We start from the raw sequence: 17,711 nt of genomic DNA, 5'->3' as shown, positions 1-17,711 counted from the left end.
GGGTGCCATGTCAGGCACTGGGCCCTCCGTGTGCCCTTCCCGTCCTCCCCGGGGTGAGGTACAGCAGGTGAGCAACTGTCTGTCACGAGCTCTTTAGGTCTGAGTCTGAAATGACTTCCCCAACAGGCTCACCATTTTGGCAAGTGTGGAACCTTTAGGAGGTGGGGCCTAGCTGGAGGAAGTGGGCTACTAGGAGCCTTGGCCACCCAGTTTCTGTCTGCTGTGACATGAACAGCCTTTGCCAGCATGCTCCTGACACCATGAACTCAGCCGCTCTCCCACACCTACCCTGCCAAGACAGACGGAAACCTCCTGAAGCCATGAGCCAAAATAAAATAAAACATGCCTTTGTCCTTTGTTTCACTTAGGTATTATGAGCACGGCAAAGCACAAGCTATTTATAAAGAAACGGGATACCACCGGGCATGGTGGCGCACACCCTTAATTCCCAGCACTCAGGAGGCAGAGGCAGGCAGATCCCTGAGTTCGAGCCTAACGGTCTATAGAGTGAGTTCTAGGACAGCCAGGTCTGTTACACAGAGAAACCCTGTCTCAGAGAAGAAGGAAAAAAAAAAAATCTGATACCAAAGTTGTTGGGCCACTGTTGTCACCAAACCTTATCACACAGTCCTCAGACTCTGGACCTGGGGGGGAAGAGGAATGTGGGAGACATGGGAAGTGTAGGTGTGAAAAGCCTAGAAGCTGGAGGTGGAGTTTGCTGGCTATTCTGATGCAAGTGGAAAAGACCCAGGAGAAATACGTTCAGTGAGGCCAGCGAGGAGATGCTCCATGCATAAAGCGCTTCCCACATGACAACCTGACTCTCCTCTCCAGAACCCGACCTCCACACGTGTACCATGGCGTGCACGCGCACGCGCGCACACACACACACACATACATACACGTGCACGTGCAGTTAACCTCCACGTGTGTACCATGACATGCATGCTTACACAAACACACACATGCACATCAATGCACATAACCACATAACCTCCATGTGTGATGTACCATGGCATGCATGCCTACACACACACGTACATAGCAACAACAATAGAGAAATGTAGACGGGGCTTGAGGGATGGTTTAGCAATTAAGGGTGCTAACCACTCTTCCAGAGAACCCATCTTTGATTCCCAGCACCCACATGGAAACTCACAAGTTTGTAACTCCATTCCAGGAGACTCCATGCCCTCTTCTGGTTTCCACGGGCACCAGGCATGTATGTGGCACAAACATGAGGTTTCAGACTAGAACAGTTATCCCATTGAAACTTAGACTGGGGGTCATTTGTGTTACATTCTGGCAAGGAATCTGTCTATACTTTGTCTGTGCCCTAAAGATATGAGTGAGGCTAAATTCAAAAGCAATGAACTAATTAATGTTGTGGAGTGAATTTCAAAGACAGCACAGCATTCAGGCTCTGTCATGGTTATTGCTGGTTGCTTTTGGTCAGGTTTACAACCAGAATCAGGAAGAAAAAAAAATAATGAAGCAAAGGGTATGGAGAGATGGCTCAGAGGGTTAAGAGCACTGACTGCTCTTCCAGAGGTCATGAGTTCAATTCCCAGCAACCACATGTTGGCTCACAACCATCTATAATGTGATCTGATGCCCTCTTCTGGCCTGCGGGTGTATATGCAGGCAGAGCACTGTATACATAATAAATAAACCTTAAAAAAAAAAATGAAGCAGAGGTGTGAAAAGTGTACAGTATACCAGAAAAGCAACTTGTTTAATTAAAGAGATTAGTAAATTTTAAATTAGAAGTTACATATTTAGCACTTGGAAAATAAGAGAGGCCCCTGAGGGCCTTGGACGAAGTGAGGTGACTCCATCAGGCTCCACAGTGTGAAACTGCAAATTCTCCTGAAAGGCTTTACAAAGAATGCTGCTGCCTACTGGCAGAAGGCTCCCTAGGGGCACATCCTCAGTGTCAGGCAACTAAAGCCACGTACCAGGGCCACCCATTGCTCAGGCTTGGTGACAGAACTTGACATCATCTACATGATAGGGGGCTTGCTGGGGCAGAGAATACAAGAGTTGTGGGGTCACAAGGCTTTTACCAAAACTTCTGTGAAAAGCCTGCGAGGCAACACGATTGTAGCAGTCAGGTTCCAGATGAAGCCTACGCTACAGGAAAGACCTGGATATCGGTGACGCTGGGGACTTGAAGATCTGCAAATAAAAGCTGCAGGCACCAAGAGGTGTCAGCCCCAGGAAAGCCGTGTGGTCTGCAGCAGCAAGCCACTGGATGGGGCTATGTGCCCGGCAGAGCTCAGATGGTGCCACTGTACGCCCCAAATAATGAGCACACACCTACAAGATTTAATGTTTGTCCTTTGGCTTTGGTTCCATTCTCTCCTTTTAAAGTAAGGATGTCGCGACACACACCTTTAACCCTAGCACTTGGGAGGCAGAGACAGGCGGATCTCTGTAAGTTTGAGGACAGCCTGGTCTACATAATGAGTTCCAAAACAGCTAGAGGTATAGAGTGAGACTTTGGAGAGAGGGAGAGAGGGAGAAAGAGAGAAAGTAAAACTTAAAAATGAATGGTAATGTCATTTTATATTGAAAATAACTTCTCTCAAGTCAGGTGTGGTGGCACACGCCTTTAATCCCAGCACTCAGGAGGCAGAGGCTGGTGGATTGCTGCGAGTTCGAGGCCAGCCTGGTCTACAAAGTGAGTCCAGGACAGCCAAGGCCACACAGAGAAACCCTGTCTCAAAAAACCAAAAAAATAGAAAAATAACCTCTCTCTCTCTTTTTGGTTTTTTGAGACAGGGTTTCTCTGTGTAGCCTTTGCTGTCCTGGACTCACTTTGTAGACCAGGCTGGCCTCAAACTCGCAGCGGTCCGCCTGCCTCTGCCTCCCGAAGATACTGCCTTGAGTCCAGAGCGTAGTCTGAACTTTGGATTTTTGAATAGTGCTAGAATTGTTCACTCTAAGCCTCAGGGCTTAATGGAGCTCCTCCACCGCCTAACCAGTCCAGCCTTGCCCTCCCAGCACTAACTACATAACAAGCTGTCACACGACTCCTCGGGAAAGCCTCCTGTGGACCAACTAAGTGCCATCCACCCTTCATAGACTGAAGCTCCTGTCCACTGCCCTGCCCGACCCCATCATACCACCTGACTCATCCCGCACCTGAGACACCCCAACTACACTGTCACCGCCAATCTTATTTCTGCCCACAAGTCACCTGCAGTATGGGGTGTATACAAACTACATCAGTAAGATGAAGCAGGAAGTTTCTCTCTCATCTGTGTTGAGAATGTCTGGAACCTGTCAGGAATGAAGCGCTTGAGATGAAGGCATTGGGCGGGCAACTTGTCCCTGCTGATCTGCCTGGCACAGCGGCCTTAGAGCACTTGTCAAGAATATACGAAACCAGCCGGATGTGATGGCGTACGCCTTTAATCATAGCATTCGGGAGGCAGAGGCAGGCGGATTGCTGTGAGTTCCAGGACAGCCGGGTCTACAAAGCAAGTACAGGACAGCTAAGGAACAGCTTCCCGCGTCCCCCCCCCATCCCCACCCCTCCCTAAAAAAAAAAAGAAAAGCCACTCCTCATTCACTTGGGCAGCACCAGCCGCTGCCCACAACCCCAGCTTAGCCCACGTTGCTGGCAGACCAGCCTCGCACCCTCTCCCTATATGCGTCTAGGGCAACCCAACAGCACCCACTGCAGGCTTGGCTTCTCCTGTGCTGAGGAAGAAGAGGAAATGGTTTCCACAGCCTGTCCACAAGTCTGAAATCTGAGAAGGACGCACCCCCACAAGGCTTGGAGACTGGAGAGAGGTGAACAGCAAAGGGGAGAAGCCATTGTCCGGGCTGGGATCTGTTCCAAACACTGGAACTAAGGAGGCCACGGTGTGAGCAGGCTGGACCTAGCCTGCAACGGGGGCTATCTGCTGCCCCAGTTTCTTACCAATAGCAGCTGGAAGTCACCAGGCTTAGAGTCTGACACCAAGTCGGTAGGAGCCCGTGGGGAAGGGCGGGGAACCTCTAGTATACCGGCTATGTTGTGTTTGTTGGCTGTCTGTCGTTGGGATAAACACAGACTCGAGGCAGGGACAGAGGCAGAGGTCATGGGGAATGCTGCTCTTTCAGCGGCTTGCTTCCCTCCTCAAGTGCTCAGCTACCTTTCTTTTCTTTTTCTTTAATAAAGGATTTATTTATTTTATGTATGAGTGCTCTATCTGCATGCACACCAGCAGGCCAGAGAAGAGGGTGTCAGATCCCAGTACAGATGGTTGTGAGCCACCACGCGGTTGCTGGGAATTGAACTCAGGGCCTCTGGAAGAGCAGACAAGTGCTTTTTTAAGCGCTGAGCCATCTCTCCAGCAGCCTCAGCTACCTTTCTTAAATAGTTCAGGCCCACCTGCCCACGAGGGGCACCACCAAAGTGGGCTAGGCTTTCCCACCATCAATCATTAACAAGAAAATGCCACAGCAACATGCCCACGGGCCAGCCTGATGGAGGTGAGTCACACAGATTCTCTCATTCTAGATATGTGCAGGTTTGCGTCAACATGACAAACACTAACAACACGCTGACCCCTTGTCAACCTGAAGCACACACCACCACTGTTAACCTACTGTCTTTCCTTTCCAGCCTTTCTTCACGACCTCTGCAACTGAGGCTGTACCTTCACCAATGGCCTCTCCCTGTGCCATGCGTCTGTTTCTCTCCATGACCTCCCCCCCTTTCAATCCTGCCGCTCTCGTGTCACCAAACCGTAACCATGTGGGAAACGCTTACAAGTTATCAAGTTGGCTTAAGAAAAAGCCTTGACCTCATGGACCACAGCAGCTGTGTGTTGACCCTGAGACGGTACTTCTCAGAAGACCTCACCTCGACTATGCTGATCTCTTCTAGAAAAATCGTGGCCAATTTCCCAGCTCCCACCAATGAGCATCAATTGTACCAGGAAGGGCTGGTTCCTTGTTAACCAGAGCTAACCGGAACCACAGATGATGATGATGATGATTCTTCCTCCTCCTCCTCCTTTTGGTTCTTCGAGACAGGGTTTCTCTGTGTAGCCTTGGGTGTCCTAGACTTGCTTTGTAGACCAGGCTGGCCTCGAACTCACAGCGATCCACAGATTCTTAATTCAAAGTATCCGTATCATACAAATGTTGCCAACAGAATGGCTGAAGGGCTCTCTAACTTCCCTCTGAAATTCCCCAAGCCAGGCCTCCACTGTCTGCATCTGTGTTCTTATCCTCAAAGGTCTCCCAAGAGCTCATCACAGCCATGAGCCCCACGGTCAGGACGTGAAGGCAATGCCCACTTCTGTTAGCTTGCTTCCTGCTGTTCTGGTAAAAACTAACAGAAAGCAGCGTGGGGAGGAGAGGATTTACTTCATCTTACACAGAAGGAAGCCAAAGCAGAAACTGAAGCAGAAAGCAACGCTGCTTCCTGGCTTGCTCCCCTTGGTCTGCTCAGCTACCTTTCTTGAATTACGCAGGCCCACCTGCATAGGGCCAGTGCTGCCCACTGTGGGCTGGGTCCTTCCACATCAGTCATTAGTCAAGAAAATGCCCCAAGAGCCAATCTGAGGGAGGCAAGTCTTCCGTTGAGAACCCATCGCTCGGTCTTGCTGCAAGCCTTTAATCCCAGCCCTCAGGAGGCAGAGGCAGGTGGCTCTCTGAATTCACTGCCAGCCAGGTCTACGCAGCTAGTAGTTCCAGGACAGCTGGGGCTACTCAGAGAAACCTTGTCGGGGTGGGGGTGGGGGGCGGAGAGGTGGTGGGAGACTGAAAGAGACCCAGCCGCCAGGCAGGCAGTGCACCAGGACCCCAGACGCAGTCTGAGCTGTCCTTGTGGGAATAAAATGCTGGAGACAAGCACAGCCTCTCTCTCAGAATACGGGCACAGGCCTATTCACTGGCTGCCAGTTCTGAGGTCATTGTCCACTTCCCTACGGGGGAAGGGCAGGGAGCTACCCCACCCAGCTGGAGGAGGGATTCTAGCCTCTTCAGGGACAACCTTACATCCCACCTCATGCCCGAACCTCTCGGGTCCTGTGGCCCTAAACTGAAGGTCCAGTGAGCCTGGGAAAGTGCATAATGACAGAGGGACCCTCGTGAAGAAGACCGGCCAAGGACAGCAAAGGAGAAACCTACGCATAACAGACGTGAACACTGGCTGATCCTGGGAGCTGGCAGCCTCCTGGCCCTCATGAGTCCCTGGGGCCCACCCCCGCCTTTCCCTGGGCCCGACCCCAGGCTTGCACCCTTGCTGGAGGCTCTGGCCTTCCCCAGTCAGCTGGCCCTGCATTTTTCCCAGCTGACAGCACTTTTACAAATACTGATTCCAACCTGCTGACGGGCAGAGTAAGGGCGCACGGAAGCTTCTAGGCCTGTGCTGGGATGGGCCGCACATATCCACCCCACCTTCTACCTGCTGAGCTAAGCCTCTGTCACAGAGTAGCCTGCGAAGCTGTCCTCAAGAGCTTGCTGGCTGCAGACACTGTGTTCTACCTCCTCCCATCTGTCTCCAACCTGGTCCCTGCTCCCAGGACGACAGCAATGCCCGTGGTATGACCCGGGACGGGCACAGACCCCTGGCTTCAGCCCTTCCCCCGCCACGCCTGCTCCTCTCAGCTGCCAAGGCAGCCTGACCTTTCTGCTGCTGCAAAGCTCTTTGCAGAGGGAAAAAAAAATGTCTTTTAAAGCAAAAAGCAAACAAAAGCCGCTGGTTATTTTTAAAATACTTGCTATTTTGGGGCAGGCACGTCTCCAGGGCAGCAGCCGGGGCCAGGCTCTTGGCCACCATGTCCCCCTTACCCCCTGCCCAGCCAGATCTCACAAGGCCAAGACTCCAAACGAGGGGTTATGCCCCCAAACTGGCAAGAGTCCCATGAACCAGGCTGGCCAGCAGGGTGGGGGTTTAGGGCAGGCTCCAGGTTCAAGGGACCACCTGGATCTATGAAGCCACTTCTCCCTAGGGACAGTGGGGGAAGGCACACAGAGAAGGGTCAGACATGACAACTCCGTGCTGATATGAAGGTTCCAGAGCCCCAGCTGGAAGATGATGCCTGCCTCCTGGATAGGCAGAGCCGCCTGGAATAACAGTGGTTGTTCTTCCAGAGGAGGAGGACCCTGGTTCAAATCCCAGCACCCACATGGCAGCTCACAACTGCAACTCCAAGATCTGACCCCCTCACAGTGACATGCAGGCAGGCAAAATACCAATGCACATTAAATGTAAAACAAAAAGCCAAGTGGGGTTGATCTTGGGTCTGGACTTCACAAATGTGAGGATGAGAGGGGAGCTGGTGAGGCCTCCCAGGTCCAGGGATGTGGTCATGTAGAAGGTAAGCCTCCTGGCTGGCAGCTTCCTAGCCGCAGATATCACTTCACCAAGAGGTAGGCTGTACCAGGCACCTCCAGGGAAGGACCAGCGTTCTGTCCTGAGTCTATAGCCTAGTTCCGCCCTGGCCCATCTGGGGACTAGAGGAGACCCATGCTGGGTATAGGTGGCTGTGACACACGTTCTGGGACTGAGGGGACCAACCCACCCCTCTAGTGGAGTGACTCAGCGGGTGGCCTGTGACTCAGCTGGGGCCTGCAGGAAGAAGGCCTGGGGACAGGCCTGGGTCCCAGGCGATGCTGGGTGGAGGCAGGAAGCCCTTCCTAGCCCCGGGCGTCCGGCTAATGCCCTGACCCCTCCCTTCAGATCAAGCTCCAGGGCACCTGGAGGACCTTGAGTTGTCCAGTCAGCCCTCAGTCTCTCTGTCCTCCTCCACGTCACCTAGAGATCTGTTGCCACCAGAAGGGGCTGCAATGGCACAGCCATGACAGCAACCATTCAGGCTAACAGCTGGGTAAACAGGCAGAGCCATGCTGTCAACAGACCAGGGAATCCAGAAACAGGCCGTGTGTGGACTCCTTCCCAAGAGACAGGGTGCAGCTCAGTGATGGAGTGGCTGTTTATTAGCATGTATGCCAGCCTGGACAGACGGTGAGAGTCAGTGAAACCACAGGACAGAAGACAGCGGGGCATCACATGACTTGTGATCTTACCAAGGAGGAGTTCAAGGTCATCCTCAGCTACTGAGCATGTTGAAGGCCAGCCTGCACTACATGAGATGCTATCTCATAAACACTACAAAAAAAAAAACCAGAAACTGTGGTATACACCCAAAACAGACAGCTGCCTGGGCCCCACATGTGTCCTAAGCACCGTAGAAAGACTGTAAAAACAGGCAGAGGTGACTGGTCCTGGAGGGGACAGGAGGTTGTCAACTAGGGGGTCCCTGCCTAGCAACAGGGGTTCCTGGGATGGGCTCAGGGACCCTGAACACAGAGAGCCCAGAGCTCTCTGCGCTGCCCCCTCCCCCCAGATAAGCCAGGTCAGGCCAGAAGGTCACCTAGTAGATCAGAGGAAGTAGAGTTGATCCCAAAAGGACCCCCCACGGCCAAAACCCAAACAGTTTAGTCTTCACTGAGAGGTACAGCAGGAGTAAGAGGCCAGCACAGTGGAGTTTGTTTAAAACCACAGAAAACAGGAAGCTTTTGGGGGCTGCCAGGGCATTGGGGCGGGGGCGGGGGCAGCAGGGGGGGGGGTTAAGGAGGTCAGAGGGGGTGTCGTGCATCCTTCTGTTCAGAGTAACAGAGTAGCACGAGAGAGACACAGTGCGTGGCTGCTGTGTGCCAGCAACGTGGTAGCCAAGGGGCTGGGTGTGAGGGAGGAGGAAGGAAGGGGAAGGGGAGAGGGGGGGGAGAGAGAAAGTGACCTAGGAGGAGGGAGAGGGGTTTGGAGGGAGGGGAGTGGTACTCAGAGACTATATCCCTGAGCAGGAAGCAAGCCCCTGAGGGAAGGAAGGTGGCCTGAGGACCCACCTGCAGGACTCTCTCCTACCCGAGAGTCCAGCTAAAGGGGCCAGGCTGGCACTACCCTGCACCTGTCCTGGCCTCTGGACCCTGTAACTTGTAACTTAAGCCTGGCCACAACTATACTTCCTGCCTCTTCTCTGGACAACCCAACTGGTCTCAGGACATTGGCCATGTGGCTGTGTGCCCAGCCGGGCCCAGGAAGCCATGCCAGAAGCTTCGTCCTGATGACCACTAGCAGCTGAGACCAGCAGGCCTATCCACAGAGCCCAACCCTGCCAGCCTGAGAGAAGTAAGGCAGGGCAGGCCTGCAGGACATCTGACAAGCAGTCAACGTGCCACCATGCCATGGCAGGTGCCGTGACGTGTTCTTCTCCCAGACACAGAAGACGGCTTAGGGCAGAGGACAAGGCCCGTGTCATCCAGCCATCCCTGGGGCACGGGCCCCTCGCCTTGGCCTTACTCAACTTTAACCAGCTCGGCCCTCATCCTGAGTACCCCTTCTTTGCCCGTAGCCTGGCACCTCCAGTGTGTGCTGCCGCTCAGGGCCTCTGGGGACTGGGACCTGAGCAGCCTGCGCACTAGCAGGAGATAACAAAGGCCCTGTCAGGATGGAGACTAAAGGCCTCCCCCCTCTGAGCTGGCCTGGGAAGGGCAGCTGATACCACAGGTAAAGAGGAACTGTAGCCAATAGCCCTGTTTTCAGATGAGTGTCGGAGAAAGGACACAGGCCGGGGCCTGCCAGCTCATCCTTGCCTGCTGGGGGCTGCCAGAACCTGAGCCTGGTTCCCTGGCACAGGGTCTGAGTCGGAAAAGAAGATGGCAGCAGCCACCTGACTACGGGGCCCCAGAAACTTCCAGCAGACACTGGAGATATATAAGAGCCCCCCTTGCAGGCCCTGGCAAGTCAGGCTGGGATTCAGGAAACCTCCTCTTGTCCTCAGCTGGAACCTCTTCCCAGGGACCCTCCCCCCAACAGAAAGAATGCTCTCTCAAGCTTCATTAAGTGCCTGGTCCCTCCTAGGTTTCCTGCCAGGTGTTTGGGCTGCTCTCAGACAGGTGTCACCGGGACCAGCCCTCCAAGCCCAGGGTTAGCTCTGGACCCACACACCACAGCATGAGATCCAGGGCAGCCCGGCCTGCCCTCCCCAGCCTGTAGGGCTCCCTGCCAGCCACCCCCACCCCCTTCCCAGGGCATCCGCTTTCACCAGAACAAAGGCGGCTGGCCAGGCGCTTCCTGATGCTTCCTGAAGGAGCCCCAGCCCAGGGCTAGTGCCTTGGAGGACCTCCCAGGCTCGCAGCACAGAACCCAGGAAGAAGTGGAGTCAGTCCGCCTGCCCCTGTCCCAGAGCTTGCCACCCCTACCATGGCTAGCAGCCACTGGGACAGCAGTGACAGGAGCCGTAGTGGACAAGAGAGAAGGGCCTCCTCTTCTCAAATGTAGCTGGGAAGCCTTCCTTTCCCCTGCATCATTTTGCATCTGGTAAAACTGAGGCTGAGGGAGACAAGACGTGTGCCTGCATGGAGCTCTCTCCCAGCTTGAACAACCCAAGGCCCAAAGGACAGATGTGAAAATGGCTCTGGGCCCTGGAGGTAGCAGAGGCCATACTTTTGTCATCCCCTCCCACGGAGCACTTGGGCATAGTGCCCACCTGCTCTGTAGGCAATCTGGGGTTGCCATGGAGATAGGGCCCCTCTCCCCAGCACTACCTCACCCCTGCCTCCTTAGGCCCAGCCAGGCAAGACTGGGAGGAAGGAGACCATAAGTACATTCTTGCTACCTCTAGCAAGTGACAGTTTACACACACACACACACACACACACACACACACACATACACACCTTCCTGTGGGTACCCCACTGCTGTGCCAGAGAAGAAAGTGGCTTTAGGTTCAGGGGCCTCCAGAGACCTCCCTGCCTTTAGGCTCTAGGGCACAGGAATCCAGACAGTGGAAAGCTGGGAGACAGGAATGGAGCAGGTCAAGACCAGACCAGACCAGACAGCACAAAGGCAGCCGCCTCCTCCTGTTCCCTCTTCCACACTGGCTGCTGGAGCACAGCTGTGTTTCAGTCTGGCTTTTTCGAAACAGGGATTCTCTGTGTAGCCCTGGCTGTCCTGGAACTCATTCTGTAGACCAGGCTGGCCCAGAACTCAAGAGATCCACCTGCCTCTGCGGGGATTAAAGGTGTGCACCACCACCGCCCGGCTCGGAACACAGATGTGAACTGGGTTCCCCTGAAGTTCGAGACCACCTGTGGAGACTCCAGCTGCCTGTCCAGTGCCTACCAGGCCGGGAAGCAGGGACCTGCCTTGCAGGCCTGTCCCTTGCAGCCTGGCTGCGGAGACCCACCTCCCTCTGCCTCACCTCTCATCCTCCCCGACTTCAGGTTGCAGCAGGCACACGGGCCCCGAAAGGAGCAGAGAGAGGCCAGCTGTGTGGTGGCAGGACACAAGCCTCTGGACTGGCAAAATGGCAAATCTGTAGGATCAACCCGGCGGCCTGCCCCAGCCCAGCCTCACCCACACACCCTTACCCTGGTCCCAGGGAGAGCCTCAATTTGGCCACCACTCCCACAAGGCAGGATCCCAATGGACTAAGACACGGCTATGTGAGTGCCACCCAGTCCTGGAGTGACACCAGAGTCCCCAGAACAGGCCCTGTTCACCATGGCCTCTCACCACTGAGAAACAGCCTTACCCTACCCTCCTGCCTGAACAGGAGGCTGCTGGAGGCTTATGAGGGGTCAGAGCTGGGTCCAGCCACCGATCCCTGACCGGAAGGTGGTCACCAGAGCACAGGTATCTTAGGAATGTCCATTTCAACCAGGCTTCCTCCACATTCCTGTGCCCCTCCCGGCTCCACCAGGAATTCCTCAGAGTAAACACGAGGGCACCTCTGCTTTAGGGCACCAGGGGCCCTAAAACAGGTTGGCTGGCCACGCCCCCCAAACACAGCACTTCTTCCCTGCCTATTCTGCCGTGGCCTTTGGTGCGTCCCATTCAGTGCCCACTTTCCATGTATAACCAGGGACATTAGAGACCAAAGATGCCCACCACTAAGCCTTTGCCTGTCCTGACCCTGCTCCCGGCAGCCCTGCCCAGGGCTGTCTCCCCAAGGGTGACCCTCACCAGTCCCATTGTTTTGTGTCCAAGGCAAGCTTTGGGGCTAGAGCCACACAGACAGAAATGACCCCTACCTGGCCCAGGTCCAGTGTGACGTTGACCTCATTGTATTCCAGGCCACGGGACAGGGGTGGGCTCTGCCACCAGCGTTCTGTGCCATCGATGGCGTTGCTCACAGGGTGGGCCTTGTTGCTGTTGGCAGCGGTACAGATGTCGCAGTATTGGCCCTGTAGGAAGAAGGTAGCCAGATGACCCAGAAGGGCGAAGCTCCCATGGTGCCCTGTGAACCCTGCGTGTCACACCTTCAGAGCCTCAATTCTTCAGTTATTAGATCAACTGAGGAAACCTTACAGGAAAACCAGTGTTTGAGGGGACAGACATTTGCTTCAGGTGAGACAAGACAAGGCAAGGCTCAGAGGCCTTGAGGATAAAGGGAGCATGCTCTGCTGGTCACTGCAAGGAACCCTACCAGGAGTTGAAAGTATGGGATGGAGGCGCACGCCTTTAATCTCAGCACTCGGGAGGCAGAGGCAGGCGGATCGCTGTGAGTTCGAGGCCAGCCTGGTCTACAAATTGAGTCCAGGTCAGCCAGGGCTACACAGAGAAACCTTGTCTTGAAAAACCAAAGAAAAACAAACAAAACAAAGTATGGGATGGCGGGGGGGGGGGGGGGGGGGGGAAGGGGACGAAAAAGTAAGAAAGGTAGAGGTGTCAGGAATAGGGACCCTCTGGGGAAGAGGGTTCGCGAGGCAGTCAGATATCGCCCCAACTCCCAGTCTGTGCCTTGAGGCCCCACCCCAGCATGTCCAGTACCTCCTAGATTGGGTCCCCAAAGAGTTAAGCTGTTTGAAGCTTGTGTGTGTGTGTGTGTGTGTGTGTGTGTATGCGCGCGCGCGCGCGCGCGCACATGCGTGCAAGGGTGGCGTGGCACCTAGAATGCAAATATTCTAACAAGTGGGCAGTGGCAGGAGAAGCCTGGGGCTCCCAAGTGTCATTTCTGAGTTCTGGGATAAAGCCACATCAATGCACCCTGGAACCTCAGTGTCCCCATCTGTAGGGGTAACGTTGTACTGTTGGAGATGCCACTACCAGGAGCAGATCACACACAGGGCCTGGCAGCTGCTCCAGTCACCCACCTGCCTGGTGAGGGTGGAGCGGGGCTATGGATCCCGGCCAGGAGAGCCCTCACCCCCTGTACTCCCCAGGGAAAGCATCCTGGAGACTTGACACTGACTGTGGCCCAGAAAGTGGCCCCATTCCTCCCAGACTGAGGGTGTGGCACAGAACTTCTTTCCAAAGAAGCTGGAGTATGGGAGACCCCTGCCACGATTAGGACGTCTAAGCGGCAACAGTGCCTCCAGCACCCCCGCTTGCACACAGTAGGCTTTGCCTCCTCTCCCCTCAACCCCTTGAACACAGTAGGCTTTGCCTCCCTGGAAGTCCAGGTAGGTCCAGGCTGCTGCCTTGCTGTGTCCTAGGGTTGTCTGTGGCTCCCAGGACCCAGGTGTTAACATCTGGATAGCACCCGCCTGCTCGGCAGCCCGCAGAGGCCTTGGCGCTTGCTGTTCTGATCTTGGTTTAAACGTCAGCCTGTGGGCATTGTTCTGGGCCACCAGGGCAGTTGGCCTGCCCCCTGCCAGGCACTGCCTGCCATGTTTCTCCCATCACACCAACCTATCTGCCTGTCTCTATCTCCTGGGGCCCTGAGAGCTCTTTGGCCCTTCCTTGCTCCGCCACCCTCAGCTGCTGCACAGAGGACCTAAGCGGGCCACTCTGTCAGGCCTAAATGATGATTGCCGCCTGTGTGTCCATCCTCTGCTCACAGAGCCACGGGATGCAGCAGGGCAGGGACCTGCCCCATGGATGCCAAGCAGGGTGAGGTGGGCGTGCCTCCTAGCGAGGCTTCTTGTGGTCCAGACCCCACGGAACATGATCAGTGGCCCCAGAAGTCGGGTCCAGGCTCAAGGCTGCAAGCTAGGCCTCTGAGAATCTCCAACCAGCCGTTCACGGAGCACCAAGCCACAAGCACCCTTGCCAGCCTGGATTTCCCCCACTGACCTCTGGCTCACAGCAGAGGGCTGGAAAACAGGCTTCCTTCAGTCTCCCACCCCCTCCATCCCCCTCCCTGCAGAGGGTCCTGCCAGGAACAGAACTAGGAAACATAGGCTGATTAGGACTTTCCCTTCCAATGAGTCACCAATTGCCTAAGTGGAGGCCAGCAGAGTTCCCTCTGATGCCCGCCTTATGCTGGGAGGACGGGAGTGCCAATCCACACTCCACCTTGCCTGGAGGTTGCTCAGGCTCCTACCACAGATGCCCAGTCCCTCTTCTATCGACATAAGGGGTCCCTGGCTGGGCGTGGTGGAGCACGCCAGAGCCAGGCAGATCCCTGTGAGTTCGAGGCCAGCCTGGTCTACAAAGAGTCCACAAAGGCCAAGGCTAACACAGAGAAACCCTGTCTCAAAAAAACCAAGAAAAATAAATAAATGAATAAATAAATAAATAAACAAACAAATAAATAAATGGTCCTTGGGCCTGACCCCTGTGATAACCGGCCTTTGGGGAAACAGCTGCTCCTTTTACCTTCTCACCAAGGAGGTGCGGCAGAGGGGATCAGTGACCTCTGATGACCTGGCTGGACCTTTACCATGTAGCGAGGTTGTCAAGAGACAGAACTATCTGAGCAGTGACCCTCGGAGAAGGCCTGTGCACTGGCAGCGCAGGGACCATTGTCTCGGATGTGGAAAAGGACTTGAGTTCCCTTCCCAGGGAAAAACAACTACTGTGTAAGCAGAGAAGAGGGCCTTGGGAGCGCAGGCAGACCCTCCGGGTCAAATCGGAAGATCCCTACTGGGTCCTCTCCCCAGACCCAGCTTCCTGACACCACATACAGGGGACCACAGGCCACGGGACACCCCACTTCAACTGCTCCCCTCAGATGGACCCTACTCTGACCGATAAAGCTTTCCAGGCCACGGTTCCCCTGCCTCCGAGTCAACCTCTGACCGCCCACACCTGTTCATACTCCCAGACACACGCCCCCACGGGGGAGGCTGGCCCTGCTCAGCTCCCTCCTCCCCACCTGAGGCCCAAGGAAGGGCTGAGTGGGCAGGCAAGGAGGGCGGCGGCCAGGTAAGCAGTGAGCAACAGCACTAAATTCCTTCACTTCTCATCTCTTTCTCCGCCATTTTCTGCTACTCCCCCGCCCCCCACCAGCCTCCTCCGAGGAAGGTGGAGGCAGGTCCCTACAGGAGGTAGCTAAAGTCACTAGGCCCTTATGGCTCGCGACTCTCCTAACTCCCCAACATGAGGCAGGGGTCCTGCCGCGGGACTTTTTAGCGCACCGGCAGGCTCAGCCTGAAGGGCAGGCCTCGGGAGAGTCTACTAGCACAGACTCCATCTCCCAGGAGACTGAGGCCAAAGGACCGAGCACCTGCTGGCAGGGGGCTGCCCCCTGATGGCCTACAGGTGTTCCTACTCAGTTAAAACTTGGCTTGCCCGCTTTCTCCCACCTCCCGCCGAAGTTCCCAGATCCCAGTTACAGAAGCTTCAACTCTTTGGCTGGGACAGTGAGAGAACCAACACCAGGAGAAAGGGCGCCCGACGCGGCTTCCGCGCTCGTTCCGTCCCCATCCGGGAGACCAACAGGTTCCAGCCTGTCCCGGGGGAAGAAGGAGCTCCCGCCCCCTCCTCACAGTCAGCGGGCACCCAGGCCAAGTCCCGCCTACGCAGGGATCCCGGACTTTCGGCTGCCGGGGACAGATCACCGGTTCCCCCTCTGTTTAGATACCTCCACCACCACCCCCATCTAGGTCCCTCCCCCAACCCGAGCTTCATCGGTCCCTGGGGCCCTTGGTCTGCGACACTTCATTGGCTCTTCCAGAGGCACGTGCAGTTTCTGCACGAGTTTCGGTGACCGCGTTGGGGGCTCTCTCATAAGCCACCAAAACATAGGACCAGGGAGCGCTGGTGGGAAAGTCCGTACTTAGGATCTCCCCAGCACAGGGAGCCTAGGAGTCAACTGGGTTCATTACAGGATAGGGTAACCGACTCCTTCGCCCCGCGCTCACCTGGATAGTCTGGTTGGGATCTCCGCCGGCCACCGGACCTCCAACCAGCTTACAGTAGAGGTCCTCGGTGGGGCGTGAGGCGCTGCGCGTCGGGGCCTCCTCTCCGCAGGTCGCAGACGCGGTGATGCGAGCGCCCTCGGCCAGGTTGAAGTAGGGCGGGTGCAGGCTGAAGCCATCGCCCCCGGGAGTCCGCGCCTCGCCCAGCAGCGCCAGCCCAGCCAGCAGCAGTAGGCGTAGGGGCACGGGGCTCCGGGGGCCACATGCGCGCGGTGCGCTCCCCGCGCAGAGCCACCCTCCGGGCTTCGCCATCTTCCTGCTGAGGGCAGCGGCTCTACGGACAGCGCGCGCCGTAGGAACCCGGCAAGTCTAGTTTGGAGCGGCCGGCCCGGCTGGCCCCGCCTGTCGGAGGACGTCAGGCCCCGCCCAGGCCCGCCCTGGCGCCCGAGTCTTGTGCCCCGGGGAGGGGGTTGGGGGAGGGCACAAACGAGGGGGCGGCCTGGGGACCTTAACCCTTCGGACCCCGACTCGACCAGCGTCCTCGAAGGGGCACCTGCTGGCCCCGGGCCAGGCCGTGGGAACTTGACGCTACCGAGCCTTTCCTCTCTTCCCTAGGTCCTGGCTTCTGTCCCTAGGGAGACCCCTTGCTTTTCCCTGGATGCTCCGGACCCCAGCATGCCAGGCCTGCCTCTACCCGCCCAGCGGCTCTCCTTTTTGTTTCCCTAACTTCAAACAGGTCTCAGCCACCTGGCGCCTCCCCGTTGCCCTAGCCCTCAGGCGAGAGTAAAACAATCTTCCTTCCCTGTTGGGTGTTTGTAGCCGTGTGTAGCTATTGGTGGGGATATGTTTGGCAAGTGGTCGGGAGGAGAACCCCTGCTTAGGTCAGATTTAGCCCTGTCTACCCCTATTGGACTTTAAAATCCTCTGCAATAGGGGATCAGTACCGGAGCAATTGAACTGACGCAGGTTGCCCACCCATGGGGCATTTCCAAGGATGCTGATTGGCCAGTCTGGTAGGCTCCTTGGGAAGCTCTTAAGCAAGCCCGTGACTTTAGCTCCTGTGTTTCTGGGGTACAGTGGGCTGCAGAGACCTACCTGGCTCCGAGTCCATGTTGCTAACATTGAAGGTACTAGAAGCTAAGCTAATAGTGTACCTCATTCCTGCTTCAGCCACAGCCACTGGACCACCTCCCCTTGGACACAGCAGCAGGGCTAGCAGCTCCCCCTAGTCTGCGAGCCAGGCTAACAAGGCGCTGCACCTACACTGCTGGTAGGACTCCCGCCTTGCTGGGCCCTCTGGATAATCCCAAGGGTCCGAGTGAGTTCCTGATGCACTGGGCACTGGCCGTCTTGTCCTGGCCGGTAGTTGTTAGGAAAGGTCGCACCACCCTCCACATCCTCCTGGTTGCCCCCAAATCTTAAACCCCAAGGGGCTGGGAGGACCCCTGTGTATGGTTGAAAAGGTGAGGTCAAGACAAGCTGCCCTCCCTGGGCTCTTCCAGTGTCCCACCCTAGAATTCCTCTATAACCTCACTATTAGTGTTCCACCTGGGGGAGGGCAAGGCAGCCGCTTCCTCTGCCGCAAAGGCTTGGTGTGGGGGAGGGGCTGGCTCCAGGGAGGGCGGGAGACAGGGAGGAATCTGGAATTCAGTAGAGTAGGCTCAGAAGCTGATTTA

The 17,711-nt window shown here is 56.0% G+C and overlaps 1 protein-coding gene across 1 annotated transcript in view; it reads right to left on the bottom strand.

Moving 5' to 3' along the window:
* The window catches only part of LAMA5 (laminin subunit alpha 5), a 48,646-nt gene extending 32,218 nt beyond the window's left edge, over positions 1-16,428 (bottom strand). Inside the window, exons 1-2 of the mRNA XM_084776726.1 lie at positions 16,039-16,428; positions 12,043-12,195 (exon numbers count right to left, since the gene is read on the bottom strand). Of these exons, the coding sequence (XP_084632852.1) occupies positions 12,043-12,195; positions 16,039-16,347 (462 nt within the window). The 5' untranslated portion in view covers positions 16,348-16,428. The remainder of the gene's footprint in view (positions 1-12,042; positions 12,196-16,038) is intronic.
* Positions 16,429-17,711: the final 1,283 nt, after the last annotated feature.

Source organism: Acomys minous (assembly GCF_964271855.1).
Source record: "Acomys minous genome assembly, chromosome: 3".
NCBI lineage: Eukaryota > Metazoa > Chordata > Mammalia > Rodentia > Muridae > Acomys > Acomys minous.
Note: the sequence above shows the minus strand (reverse complement) of the source record. Positions and strands in the feature narration are given on the sequence as shown.